Source organism: Colobus angolensis, unplaced genomic scaffold, assembly GCF_000951035.1.
Source record: "Colobus angolensis palliatus isolate OR3802 unplaced genomic scaffold, Cang.pa_1.0 Scaffold79, whole genome shotgun sequence".
NCBI lineage: Eukaryota > Metazoa > Chordata > Mammalia > Primates > Cercopithecidae > Colobus > Colobus angolensis.
The window spans coordinates 4,184,781-4,200,250 of NW_012121709.1; the positions used below are offsets into that span (position 1 = coordinate 4,184,781).

General features: G+C 38.9%; 1 protein-coding gene across 1 annotated transcript in view; it reads right to left on the reverse strand.

Annotated features, from left to right (window-relative positions):
* Positions 1-15,470, reverse strand: part of MED13L (mediator complex subunit 13-like) — a 327,824-nt gene that overhangs the window by 34,982 nt on the left and 277,372 nt on the right. Inside the window, exons 12-16 of the mRNA XM_011928703.1 lie at positions 14,616-14,721; positions 14,179-14,303; positions 11,001-11,100; positions 4,377-4,597; positions 3,832-4,037 (exon numbers count right to left, since the gene is read on the reverse strand). Of these exons, the coding sequence (XP_011784093.1) occupies positions 3,832-4,037; positions 4,377-4,597; positions 11,001-11,100; positions 14,179-14,303; positions 14,616-14,721 (758 nt within the window). The remainder of the gene's footprint in view (positions 1-3,831; positions 4,038-4,376; positions 4,598-11,000; positions 11,101-14,178; positions 14,304-14,615; positions 14,722-15,470) is intronic.

Genomic DNA, 15,470 nt, shown 5'->3' on the forward strand with positions numbered 1-15,470 from the left:
TATTTTAGTTGCCCAAGACTGACTGGGCTATGGTATCTACTTTCTCATAAGCAGTGACTCTTTTTGGAACAGCTAAGCAGAAAACACTGACTGCAAGGTTCTGCTGTTTCATTATCATAAAACATTGTCTTGATATACAGTTGGCCCTCTATATCCACAGGCTCCACATCTGTGGATTCAGCCATATACAGATGAAAAATCAAAATAAAAATACAACAATTAAAAAACACAAATCAAAACAGTAAAGCATGACATTTATATAGCATTTACATTCTATCAGGCATTACGAGTAATCCAGAGACGACTTAAGGTATACAGAAGGATTTGTGTAAATTATATGCAAATACTCTGCCATTTTATATAGGGGAATTGAGCATCTTCAGATTTTGGTATCCGAGGGGGTCCTGGAATCAATTCCCCAAGGATACCAAGGGACGACTGTACTTTCTTAGATGTGTATGTGTATTAGTATATGAGTCCATTTTTTCTACTTAGAAGTTATCAAAAGAATAGAGATTTTTTAAAATTCTTAATATTCTTCTATATATATTAATACTGTACTTAAACCAATGCTCCTCCAATGAACTACATATTCAGTTACTTATAATGTGAAAGAAGAATGTCATAAAGAAATGTCTCTTCAAATAATTTTCTTGTGATTTTTAATTAGTTATGTCTAAACTACCAGCCTAAAAGTCCAAATCAGGCACTGTAAAGAAATATTAAATCTGAGGCACAGTGGTATCTTTGAGTACAGATAAAAAAAAAAAAAAAAAAAAAACTTGATGATTGGCAATCACTGCTCTCTTAGAGACCAAAATAGTAAGTGTGTAATAATGATCTTTAATTGGACTCCTTTCAAATTTTCCTGTTCAACAAAACCCTAAAATTATTATGCAGTTCAGATCAGAAAAGGAACTATGAGTACTAACTGAAAACCTGAAGAATTAAATTGCTGCCTGGGTAGTAAGAATGGTTTATCTTGTAATCTGATTTTTCCCATTTAATAAAAATGAACTGAGTAGCAACCCTACACTAGAAGTTGGAGAGTCGAAAGTGAAAAGGAGAAACAAAAGGTGGCTCATAAGCAAGTGATTGCAGGGGTATTGCGTGTGACAAAGGAGTCCACGGTGATGGCGAGCAGAGACCACAGCAAGATTACACATACTCTAGAAACATACTGTTCCAATAAGGTAGCCACCAGTCCCCATGTCCTAAATTTAAATTAATTAACATAAAACAATTCAGTCTTGGTCTCACTAGCCACATTTCAAGTGGTCAACACCTGCAGCAGGAAGCTGGTGACTGCCATAGTGGACAGTGCAGACAGGAATCACCTTCATACCAGGTGCAGTAGCTCATGCCTATAATCCCAACACTTCAGGAGGCCAAGGCAGGAGACGCACTTGAACCCAGGAGTTCAGGATCAGTGTAGGCAACATAGAGAGACACAAACTCTACAACAAAATTTCATAAAAATTAGCTGGGTGTGGTAGCACGTGCCTATAGTCCCAGCTGCTCAGGAGGCTGATGTGGGAGGACTGCTTGAGCCCAGGAGGTCAAGGCTGCATTAAGCTGTGATTGTGCCACTGTACTCCAGCCCAGGTGACACAGCGAGACCCTGTCTCCAAAAAAAAAACCCCCAAAAAACAAAAACAAAAACAAAACCTTCATCACATAAGGTTGTACTAATAGAGCCAGTTAAGAACACAAAGAATCTTTGGGATGGCAAATGAAACATGTAATAGATCTAAATAATGACCTAAATTATTTAAGCCATTATACAGCAAAAGCTTGCATATGACCTTTTTGGGGAATCCTGTATGCATGAAAGAGATTAAACTGTTGAATGGGTTCTTAAAACTGCTATGTCATTTATTAGCAACTGTATGTGCTAAGCTAACCCCTTACGCGTGTGCCAAGGTGTTCTGGCTGTGTTGTGCCAGGATCTAGCTGAGTAAGCTAGAGTACAATTGGAGCACAGCAGCAGCACACCAGCCAGGTGCTCAGGGTGCTTTTCAGCACGCTCTTTATATTGCTGGTGTATTGTTATTTCCATGGTACTTCTACAATCACTAGTTGCTGAAGCACTGTGAAAGTCCTGTGTGGGAGGCAGAGCAGGGTTACTTCATTTTAAAGGGAAGACCCATGTAAAATGGTCATTTAAGGTCATGCATATAATTTTTACAAGGCAGGAATTTCAGTATTATAATACAGTAACGGTAGCTTCCTAAGTCTAGGATTCCTCTGTACTTTTCTGTCACGGTTTTTCTTTCTGACACTGACTTTATATACACAAGCAGGAAGCCTTATTTGTTATAACATTAAAATTAACTTCATCAGGATGATTTTACAGAAGGTCACAAACTTGCAGCCCACAGGCTGAGGTGGGACCACAAATTTGTTTTATTAGTTCCTTAAGCTTAACTTTCTAGCTGACAACATTTTAAAGAAAGGAAAACATACAAAAATCCAGATTTCAAGTGACCCTCAAAAACAGAAAGATCTGACCACAATGACCCCAGTCCTGCCTGACAACAACCCTCTGCACTTGAATAGCAAACACCCCTTTAAACGGGGTTTCACACTAGACTTCAGTCGCTTCTCCTCCTGTCACCCACAATGGTGCTCAGCATTAGAAGTACCAACGCTTTTGCATTTACCCCGTCCATTTCATCTATATACTGCTTACCTGATCACAGCAGAAATCTGAATTTGTGGTCTTTCACATCATTCGAATAACTTCATTTATTAAGAAATTATTTGTCACAGGGAAAACTGATTCCATCATAGTTTAGCTTTGTTTCTGTGATAGGGTCTCACTCGGTCGACCAGGCTGGAGTGTAGTAGTGCAATCTCAGCTCACTGCAACCTCCGCCTCGTGGGTTCAAGTGATTCTCCTGCCTCAGCCTCCCAAGTAGCTGGGACTACAGATACACGCTATCATGCCCAGCTAAATTTTTGTATTTTTTGTAGAGACAGGGTTTCGTCATTTGCCCAGGCTGGTCTCAAACTCCTGAGCTCAAGCAACCCATCTGCCTCGACCTCCCCAAAGTGTTGGGACTGCGGTGTGAGCCACCACACCTAGCACTAGCCTGTCTTCAACATATTCAGAACACTTACATTGGCCCACCATTGGGGAAATCATCTAACTCAAAGCCTGTTTTACAATCAAGTGCGGAATATCTCGTGTAATTTATCAAATACGGTACTGAAAGTGAAAAACAGAATGGTTGTATGGGTTCTTGAAGTACAGTGTCTCCTAAATGTGTATTACTTTTACATCATCATAAAGTCAAAAACTCCTGAGTAAATCCATTGTAAGTCAGTGACTGTCTGCATACAAAATTTCATTTAGAAAATAATGCACATTTTCCAGCACAAAGTAATTTGCACAAAAATATGAATGACCAATAAAGGAAAGTTTCATATGATATGCTACTTGTCATCATTTTTTTTTCTTTTTGAGACAGTCTCACTCTGTCACCCAGGCTGGAGAGAAGTGGCGTGATCTTGGCTCACTGCAACCTCCACCACCTGGGTTCAAGCGATTCTCCTGCCTCAGCCTCCCGAGTAGCTAGGATTACAGACTCCCGCCACCAAGCCCAGCTAATTTTTTGTATTTTTAGTAGAGACAGGGTTTCATCGTGTTGGCCAGGCTGGTCTCAAACTCCTGACCTCAAGTGATCCGCCCGTCTCGGCCTCCCAAAGTGCTGGGATTACAGGCATGAGCCACCATGCCCGGACCTTGTCATCATTTTTAACAAACACTTAGTTAAGATAAAAATTGCATCAAATATGGCAAGTAAATGACACAATGCCTATACATACTTGTAGCCATCTCTAATGAAAGTGGCTGCAGGGGGCATGGGCAGTTGTTCAATTTTAGGAGGAATTGCCCATGAAGGCCGAAACAGACAGGCATCAGGTATCTTCAGAGGTAGCAAACAATGGCTCGGCAACATCTTCAGTGGAGCAAACATGGAGGATCCCACAAAAGGTTGAAAGGATGGAACTTTGTGCACATATGAAAAGTCCTATGACAATAAAGTGGGGTCAGTGTTAATACTGGTAAACTCTGTAGAACATACTACAGTGGCATAGTGCTATCATAAAAACAGCAACCAAAATGATCGTTTTTCAGTATTTCTCTCCTTTGATCACTAGAAAATGCTAACACAGAAATGTTAAATCAATCAAAAGACACTATTTAATATGCTCACTGGTGTGCCTCATGTTCTAATTAAAAGGATTCTTAGGAACTTATGTATATATGGCACATAGATGATATGCATGATATGCCATTTTAAAGTAGATGTACATGAATCCACTTGGAAACCACTCTGCCCTGGAAATGTTAATATACTGAATATTACCTTAATTTCCTCAGGCTTGGGACTTCCTAATCCATCCTCCACTTCCATTTTGAATTCTGTGAGTTGTGTTGAAACCATACTGACCATAGGGCTCTCCATCATGCCTAATGCTGTCACTGTCTCTGAGCTGATCCCATCTTTATAATTCATCACAGGAGAAAATGCAGGATGCTGTTCCAAAGATGGTGGAGTGGGAAACATCCTTTGCAAGTCTGCAACTGCTAAAAATAAGAAATAAAAAAATTTTGTTTAATAGGAAGGGCTTCTAAAAAGTCCTAATTTATAGGCAGGCACACTGTTTGGCGCAAAAAATAGTGCTAATTAAATGATCACATCAGTTCACAAAAGAGTATTAATAATGGAAGTCTCTAAGAAGGCGGCCATCAGCAGAGAATTACCTTTTCCTGGGTCTTGTTTTGCTTTGTTTCTTGAGACAAAGTATCACTGTATCGCCCAGGCTGGAATGCAGTGGCGTGATCTTGGCTCACTGTAACCTCTGCCTCCAGCGTTCAAGTTCAAGCAATTCTTGTGCCTCAGTCTCTCAAGTAGTTGGGACTATAGGCGTGTGCCACCATGCCTGGCTAATTTTTGTATTTTTAGTAGAGACAGGTTTTTACCATGTTGCCCAGGCTGGTCTCAAACTCCTGGGCTCAAGTGACCCGCCTGCCTCGGACTCCCCAAGTGCTGGGATTACAGGTGTGAGCCACTGAGCCTGGACTTTTCTTGGTCTTTATCACTAACTTCTCGATGTTTTATGGTCTGGCTTCACATTAATTCAGTGAACAGTCTACATAACTTACCTTTCTCGTCCAACAACTGACTCCCTGAAAAGTCTAAGTAGAGGAATTAAACAAAGTGGAAGCAATTAGATAGTTACCACTACTAAAGCTCTATCCCTGCTTTCAAGTATGCATAAAATATTACAAAAAATAAAAATTGTTTGGAGCCAGACTTGTGGTTTATATATAAGAGGATTACTCAGCTACTTTGACAAATCCACTACACTTACAAGCTGCTCTTTTGGTGAAACTCACAGCTGCTCTTTTGGGGAAACAGTTCCATATTTTCTCCAGACAGGTATTAAAATCAAACTTCACAGTTTCTTTTAAGAAATACTTAAAACAGCAATTCTGAACTTCTTTGTTAAAAAAAAAAATTCTTTAATACACCTGTAGTAAAAAATTATCACTACAGTAGCTCATTAAGGCACTGATTCTTAAAAAGTAGACATACTGAAAAGCAAGTTGTAGTTGTAAAATTTGGCCACTAGGGGGTGGCCTATGCAGCAAATTTTGTAAGTTTGGAGCCACAGGTTTTTAAATCAGTGATTTAATGTACCAGTTTCCTATCCTATTGCTCTTTCCAACTTCAAGATTTAAACAGACCAATAATAACCACTGAATCGACTAAGATCTGACTCCTAGCTCCAAATCAGAAATTAACACTGAGTAACCATACCATGTACATTATGTATGTAAATGTACATTAAATGTACCATGCTGTGCTCTGGGCTACACAGTCCAGGTGCTGGGGACATAGCTCTGCCGTGGTCAGGTCACTTCCTCCCTTGGGGCCTCGGTTCCTTCATCTAACAGGGAAGGCAGTGCTAGATGGATGATTCTCAATGGGCCTACTTGCTTTGCTTTGTTTGTGGGGAGAGAGGAAAGCTTTCAAACATCTCAGCATATGGAGGCAGAAGAAAAGGTGAGAACTTCTGGATTACATAATCTTTACTGTGTTTCTAAGTGAAAAAACTGTATAATCCTAAATCATTTAGCCTCTCTTGGCCTATAGAGCTATTTGCAAAATAAGGAGAGGGAGAGGCCAATCAGCAGGGTTGTTAATTCCAATATTCATTTCCATTAGCGATGCTCCACAGCTACTTACTTTCTATAACAGGAATCTGTATCTCATTTCATTACACAAAAAAAGTACCTGCTGCTTCCAAAAAAAAGAAGAAGTAAAAACTCTAAAACTCCCAAGCTGATCTTCAAGTCACCTTAAAAATTTATAGAAGTAGAAACAGGAGCCAAGCCAAACAAGAAACTGGCAGAGAACTATCTGAGACACTACATAACCGATACCTTCTGAGGTGGAAAAACAGGACTTCAAATGTAGCAGGAACCAGATCAGTAAGTTTTCTTTAAAACAAAGTCAAGATCCTTAATATAAAGTTAGTCTACATTGGAGGCCAGGTGGGGTGGCTCACACCTATAATCCCAGCACTTTGGGAGGCCAAGGCAGGCAGATCATTTGAGGTCAGGAGTTCGAGACCAGTCTGGGCAATATGGCAAAACTCTGTCTCTTAAAAAATACAAAAATTAGCCAGGCATGCTGGCAGGAGGCTGAGGCACAAGAATCTCTTGAACTGAGGAGGCGGAGACTGCAGTGAGCCGAGATCTCACCACCACAATTCAGCCTCAGAGAAAGAGCAAGACTCTGTCTCAAAAAACAAAACAAAAAACAAAAAGTTCATCTACACTTGAAATAAATCCATCACCTTTAACCTTTAGTCCCTATTCCTCCTCCCAAGCTGAGAACAGCTACTACAAAACCGTAATATAATTAGTGTTATATTTTAAAACATAATTCTGCTTCACAAAATCTTCAAAGTCACATTGCCATAAATCTTAATAGCCAATGTAGCTCTTTATGAGGTAGAGAAATTGTATAAATTCTCTTTAAACTAAAAGGGTGAGCTTAAACATAGCCTTTTTTTTTTTTTAACTTATAAGTATCCGACTACGACACAAGATTTTGCAAAAAAAAAAAAAAAAAATGGTTCTATTAAATTTGTTTTTACATTTCCTCTAAGAAACATAGTAAAAGCATTTCCACCGACTTAGGGTTAGCTGACTTCTTTGATCTTCCCGAACGCATGCATATATCTCAGTTTTCAAAGCCTCAGCCACCCTGTTCATTTTTATCAAAGGTAAACAGAAAACACAACAAAAAAGCAGAGATGAAATTCTACCTCCGAGAGAGCCACTTTATAAAGTGGTCTTTATCGTTCTTACTATCAGATATTCTTAAGGAAGACTCAGTCTGTCTCGCTTCATTTTCCTAATCTGTAAAATGGGAAAAATATCTACTTCATATTTTTTGAGCATATTAAATGAGATAATGTATGCTCAGAAGTGAACACTTTGCTGCGAACATCTAAACATTCAGTAAATGATGAATTCAGTACAAATTAATTCTCCCTCCCAAACCTGGATTGGAAAAAGATGGAATTACTGTCAAGTTATGGGAATTTCTGAGAATATATGACCCTAAGATGATAAAAGGGAACTGGACTCCTATTGTACCAGTTTCCTATCCTATTGCTCTTTCCAACTTCAAGATTATCCTATCCTATGTACCAGTTTACCAGTGGGTAAAGCAGGAAGAACACTGAGACTCCAAGAAACACTTTGGTCCTCCAAAATAGAAACATGATTTGTCTGTTCAATTTTCTTCCCAGAAAATGGCTAAAGCAAGGGTGAAGACAGCCACCAGGACGGACTGCAGGTGAGCTGTACCACCCACAGTGCTCTACTTTCTCCCATCCTGCCCATCCTGCAAGACCTCTGCACTTCAGCGGGAACTCATAAGACACCCACCTGCTCCTGCCCAGCACTTCATGTACAGGATGGAAGACCCCCAACCAAGCAGCATCACTGATTTCTTAGTGTTCTCCTCACCCCAGAGCACATGCCCAAGTCCCTTCCAAACAGTAAGAAAATAAACAAATGAACCAATCCCAAAATCCAACTCTTTCCTTTTGTCTCTTCAAAGACTCATACTTTAAACTAATGTGCTTTCAAATACAAAAATTTGTAAGAAAGTGGTTAATAATAAAATCTAATAAAAACATGTTTTTACTATAACACAATACTACCTTAACATAAACTTCACATTAAAGTAAACCTATTTGTCACTGTTGCTGTCTTCAGCATTACATTCACAAATGAGTAATTAGGAACCTATGCTTTCCAACACAATATGCACTGGCCACATGTGGCTACTGAGCACCCAAAATGGGGCTTGACCAAATAGAGATGGGTTGCATGTGTAAAACATACACTGTATTCCAAAGACTTCATACAAAAAAAAAAAAAAGGTAAAATATGTACAACCATTACATATATTTATATAAAAAAAGTGAAATACTGCAATTTTATACTAATTACATGTGAAAATAATATTTTGAATCCTTAAATAAAATACTGTATATTATTATTTTTTTTAAATAGCCACTAGAAAATGTGAAATTGCACATGTGGCTCTCATTTGTGGCTTACTTTGTATTTCTACTGGACAGTAGAATTAATGTCTAGAATTAATGTTCTAGACATTAATTTTGCTTTGTTTCTGTTTTGTGAGACGGAGTCTTGCTCTGTCGCCGAGGCTGGAGTGCAGTGGTATGATCTCTGCTCACTGCAACCTCTGCCTCCTGGGTTCAAGCGATTCTCCTGCCTCAGCCTCCCAAGTAGCTGGGATTACAGGATAGACATTAACTTTTTTTTTTTTTTTTTTTGAGACGGAGTCTTGCTCTGTCACTGAGGCTGGAGTGCAGTGGCACGATCTCTGCTCACTGCAAGCTCCACCTCCCGGGTTCACGCCACTCTCCTGCCTCAGCCTCCTGAGTAGCTGGGACTACAGGCGCCCGCCACCACGCCTGGCTAATTTTTTGTATTTTTAGTAGAGACGGGGTTTCACCGTGTTAGCCAGGATGATCTCGATCTCCTGACCTTGTGATCCGCCTGCCTCGGCCTCCCAAAGTGCTCGGATTACAGGTGTGAGCCACCACGCCCGGCCGACACTGACTTTTATAATACATTTGTCTTCCCAACTCAATGCCCAAAAAGCTTTTGCTGAGATTAAAATATTTTGCCAGGCTATTTTCATTGTCATTTCTTGGGAGGAAATACTGTGTGTTCCCCTCACTCCCCCACCCCATCCCACAAATACATATGCTCTCACAAATACATATTTATATATATGCTTTGTACACATTAAAACGATCCTCTGGATTCTTGCATATCTGGGTTTTCCTGGTGTTAATATTCTGTGCTACATTTCAAATTCATTCATTTTTATAATGTGTACTTTATCATAAAATTTTAAATTTTGAGTAGCTTCTTTCTGAAATAAGTCTTTTTTGGATAGAAATGAGAAAAAGGATAGAGCACACAATATACTTCACTGGGCAACGCCGCTAACTAGCAGGATGTCTGTGAGTGAAAAGCCTTGGCTGAGTGATCAGACATTCTAACATTTCACATCACTACGTATCACGTCATGTCAAAAAGAGTAAATGACCAATTGATTCAAAGAGGAAAAACATCTGACCTACACACATCTATTTTAATACTGTTTCTTTTAATCTGTGAAGTTCCGTGTTTGTGAAATTCTGCAGTGCAGAGTAATAAAACAAGAAAAATGTTTAATTAAAAAAACTACAGCAACTGGCTGGCTATCATTATTCATTTTCACCCATGTCACGCTTGAGAAAGCTTTGCATATTTTAAAAAGCTATGGATCCACTAAAGCTGTCAAAATCCAATCTCTGTATACTTCCCACTTCTAGATTTGAGTAAATCAGCACTACATTTATAGGTTCATAAAGCTTTTTGACTCATCCCTATGACATGGTGGTTTTTCCCCTCAATTTGTTCTCATTACCAGCTGAAGTTAATGAGAAGGTGTTAAAGAATGATTTGCAATGGAATTATGTTTCTGCTTCAGAGTATCCACATAAGCTACCCTGACTTTCTTTTCTCTTGTAGAATGATGTGGTTTCTTAGGGCAAAGAACATACTCAGAAAAAGGAGGTTCCTTTCTTTGTCAGCATATATAATAAAACTAGTTGATCTCAAAAGGAAACACAAAAACTTCAGTATGCATCCTGAAAAGGATGCCTGAAATCAAATATCCAGTATCCTTGAGTGAATTACATTTATAAAAACAGAAACATTTTACACAGTCTTATAATAGAATACCAGTTTGAAAAATCACTTGTGGCCGGGCGCGGTGGCTCAAGCCTGTAATCCCAGCACTTTGGGAGGCCGAGACGGGCGGATCACGAGGTCAGGAGATCGAGACCATCCTGGCTAACACGGTGAAACCCCGTCTCCACTAAAAATACAAAAAACTAGCTGGGCGAGGTGGCGGGCGCCTGTGGTCCCAGCTACTCGGGAGGCTGAGGCAGGAGAATGGCGTGAACCCGGGAGGTGGAGGCTGCAGTGAGCTGAGATCTGGCCACTGCACTCCAGCCTGGGCGACAGAGCAAGACTCCGTCTCAAAAAAAAAAAAGAAAAATCACTTGTGCAGCATTTATTCTACTAGGAAAGGGCGATTAGAAAAACAAACCTGAAACATGTTTTTCTACATTTTAAGCTATAAAAAGCTAATTCTTAATTGGAAAACAAAGGAAAGGAATTCAAATTAAGACGGTTTCTGTATATGATTAGCTGCCTGCCATCTCAGAACACCAATTTGTACAGGTTTTAATTCACAGTTAGAATTCTGTCAAAAGGAAGGGGAATTTCAGATAAAGATAAAGCACCACTGAGTATGAGCATATTATATCTAAGTTACAGGCAGCGAGCCACAATGGCTCAGTCAAGTTTCTCTACTTACTTGGTGGATAAGGAACAGCGGCTCTTCCATCCTTCCCAAGAGGTCGGTCTTCTGTCCCAACTGTAGGAATTTTTGATGGGCGCAGAGCAGGTGATACAGCCTAAGAACAGATGATGTTATTAAAACAGAGTGATGTGTATATAAGTACGGCAGCACTCAAGTATTTCCTAATGTAGTCTATTGGTAGATGCCTCTTGGTAGAAGCGTTTACCAGGTGAACTTCTGGAAATACCAACAGATAGTGAAACAAAGGAGATGGTTACAAGCTTATCAAGTGTAAGAAATAGTGAGTTGAATGGATCTTGTGAGGGCAGATTGTGCCATCAAAGGTGAGCTTGCAGACCTTAAGCAATTCTTCCCTCCCACATCAATTTTCACGGACACAGTGTTACATTAGGGTGGTGCCTCCAGCAGTAATTGACAATTGGTCTGGTTTCCCTTACACTTGGAAGCAGGCAGCTAAAAGGCATAATCTCAAGCCCTCCAAACCTTTTTTTTTTTATTCATTTATCACAACAAACTATGTATCTTCTGTACCTAGTTACAAAAAATAACTATCAAAATATCAAAATTGATCTTCACCAAAAAAACCTTATTTTGTAAAATTACTGAAATATTCACAAGAGGTTTTTCTCTGATTATTCAAAAACAAACCAGTGCATTACTGGGCAAGATTATCTTTAACATTAAATGAATTGGTGATGAATTAAAATAAAATATAAAATAAAGCAAAAATGATTTTTACAAATAGAAGGCCTTTTATTTATTTAAACTTATACAATGTCACAACATTGAAATGTAAAATTAAAATTAAATTCAAAGACACCTGGAGATGACAACTCAGCCAATAGCCTCCCAACTCCATTTACAGGTAGTAAGATGGATTAGCAATATATTCTAAGGTAAACTGCTCATGTGATTAAATGCCAGATTAAAAATCAGAGTAAAGCAAAAACACTCAGAGAAATGAAAATTTGATTGAAAATGTCCAATTCTCCTTTGCATGTTAATATTACTAAAAGTAGTGGCTGGGCGCAGTGGCTCAAGCCTGTAATCCCAGCACTTTGGGAGGCCGAGACGGGCGGATCACAAGGTCAGGAGATCGAGACCATCCTGGCTAACACAGTGAAACCCCATCTCTACTAAAAAATACAAAAAGCTAGCCGGGCGACATGGCGGGCGCCTGTAGTCCCAGCTACTCGGGAGGCTGAGGCAGGAGAATGGCGTAAACCCGGAAGGCGGAGCTTGCAGTGAGCTGAGATCCGGCCACTGCACTCCAGCCCGGGCGACAGAGCGAGACTCCGTCTCAAAAAAAAAAAAAAAAAAAAAAATTACTAGAAGTATATTCCCAACAGTTAAACATTTCCTCATTAAGCCTAATAGTAAATTATAATTTATACAAAGAATAAGTTCAGTGGCCCAGAGCAGAAACAATTACCAGGATGGTGGTCATGAACAGATCAGGCAGGCCACTCCACAATGCTTGCTCTGTTCCGTTTTTTCTCCTCCTTTGACTTATACCTCCTTTTCTTTTCATATTTGATTCCCATTACCACTGCCAAAGCACCTATCCTAACCCTCTGGATCTTTAAAACCAAACCCAGGCAGCACTTGGCCTCTGGTGGATAGTCAAATTCAATGCCTGGATCAGCAATGAAGAAATGAGTCATTTCTTCTACCAGAGTTTTTCACATTGTCATGTCCTTTTCCTTCATGTAGCCACTGTATAAATTCAGATTCTAGTGTTCTAATCCAACAAAAGTTACCAGATTAGAGGATTCCTGCCTTCTGTAGATCAGACCAAAAAAAAAAAAAAAATAGCCCTTCTGCCAGTTCAGTTCTATACTCAGTAGCCCTCAGAGGAACGCATATTGATAAAGTTTAAAATCCAAACTTTCCTAGACCTATCAGTCTCTAACCATCATCAAAAAAACAGACCAATGGTCTGTTCCTTATCCCTGAAAGCTAATCTAGTTCATTTTTGTTGCTTAATCAAGGCTCATTCCACACTTAAACTAATGTCCCTCCCCCATTCCTCTCAATGACCCCAGTCTTTCCATATTTCAAGTACAACCCATTCTCCCAGGCCATTATGATCTCCTCATCCTCTAAGTACTTATAACAGTAATGGTGTATAATATCTGTTAGATACATTTTGCTTTAAAGTCAGAATGGGCTTTAGAAATGTTTCCTACTTAACTTTCAAGCCTTAACTTAAACTGCTCCCCGGCACTTCGTACCTGAATGTACAGCAACTTCAGATTCAGGTCTATTACTGTACTCACAGCAATAAGTATATTACAACTCTATGTGCCATTTCTCCTTACGTCTGTGAGTGTCTCAAGTATAAGGGTGGTAATTTAATCATCTTTATAACCTCAATTATTAGCCTCAGTACCACCACAAAGGATTTAACCATCAATTAACAAATGTATGTAAAATGGATGAATAGGGAGGTAGATAAGTGAATAAATGAAAGAAAAATAAACTAATAAGCTGAGCTTTTTGAAAACAGAGCCTATCTTATTCATCTCTAGGTCTCCCAGAAAAAAAAGACACTTGTATTTGCCCAAAGGTACAGAGTTGGTTAGGAGGACGAGAACACACATTTCCTGACTCTTACTTCAGCTGATCTCCAAAGGATTATAATAATTATTCTTCTCTGTCATTTTAATCATACGCTGCCTTGAATTATTTAACTTCTATGTATATAAATTCTATTCCCCTATAATGATGCCAGGATCTGAAAAAGTATAAATCATATTTGCATATCTAACCTCTGACTTATTAGATGAAAAAAAGTTATGTGGGCATTACTTTAAAAATCAAACCTAAGGGACAACATAATACATTTCTAGTGGTCCTGTGATATTTAGAAGAATTTATTAAAATAAACGTGAAAGATTTTAATATGTACAACTGGAATACACTAATGAAAAAGATCCTTCAATGAACAAAACTCTAGAGGTAGACAACTACGCTAATAACCTTTACAATCTTTTCCAAGATTTATACAGCGTGACTAGACTCCAGTATATAGACATTTAAAAAGAACATTCAGAACCCGAAATAAGAGCCCCCAAATTCAGGAGACCGAATTATAAAGAAATACTACAACACTAACATAAAGTCCTTTCACGTAGCACAATTTTTGTGTATGTAGCTCTGGCAAACTCACCCCAAGTTCGTCGTCATCAGAATTATCAAAGATGTTGTCTAAGTCATGCAGGGAAGGTGCCAAATCTGTTACCTGCGTAAGGCTACTGGAGCCAGCTCTGCCAGCAGCATTATCCTGCCGGACATCTGTAGGAAAGGAGGCAAAAGACACAGAATAAACAACTCCACCAAGCGCAAAGGAGTGGGGAGAGGACACGGATCTCAATGAACATGACCTGCCTGTGAGTTTTTCCCTATGGTTTTAGTTAAATTTAGAGATAATTATTTCCAAATATGTTTATCAGTTTTGAAAGGAACTGAAAAACAAACTATGAAAAATATATTAAAGATGAGATGACATTCTTATTACAATAAGAATAAAATTTTACATTGAGAAGCATCTCCTTTGCATTTTATTTTAGCAACAATCCAAGTGAGGCAAATAATCATTGTACACACCTGTTTTAGTAGCAGAACTGAAAATAGACATGGCATTTTTCCCATCAGGCACCGGCGTGGAATGACCTGGTGTAGTGACATCCTTGGTACCAAATCCATCCTCTGACTGTATAATAAATTCAGCCAAACAAAACACATGAACACCAACCCAAAGTGTGAAATATGAGGGAGAACACAAAGAATTAGAGGGTAGAATGGAACTTGTTATGAGCACAAGTATGATAAACCATGGTCTATGCAACCAAAGGAAATAAAAGATAGGTCCTTTCTCCGGAATTTCAACAGAACCGTGAGATCCCCACTTTCCCCTCAATCCTACCGGGCATTCTGAGTGAATCAGTGTTTTATGCCTAAGCAGTACTGGTGGCAGTTGATTACAGACCTGCCATGGTGTTAAAAGCTGCCTTTAACAACATTTTAGATGCTAAATTACAGATTCAGCTGTCTGGATCTAGGGAGATCGGTATAAAACAATCTAAAAAGCATTCCCCTGAACCATACTGGCCTCTTATAATTGTCTTACTTCCTTGATTCTCAAGAATACCTATTTCAATGGCCCAGTATTTTAGAATGTCTGAAAATTTAAAATTAAAGACAGCAGACTCAACCAGTACTCATTTTTATGATGATGAAACCAGTAAAATTAATACTGATAGTCTATGGGTAGAGTTGATATTAATCCAGAGAATACATAGGTATAGCGCTTGGCACAGTAAGGATAAGAAGCGCTCGATAAACTATATATACATACTGTTACCAACATTTTTTCCTTTACATTTTGGGTACTTCTGAATAATATTTTAAAAGAAATAGGGAGCATAGGCCAACAAGAATTAGCATATGAGAGGAAACATG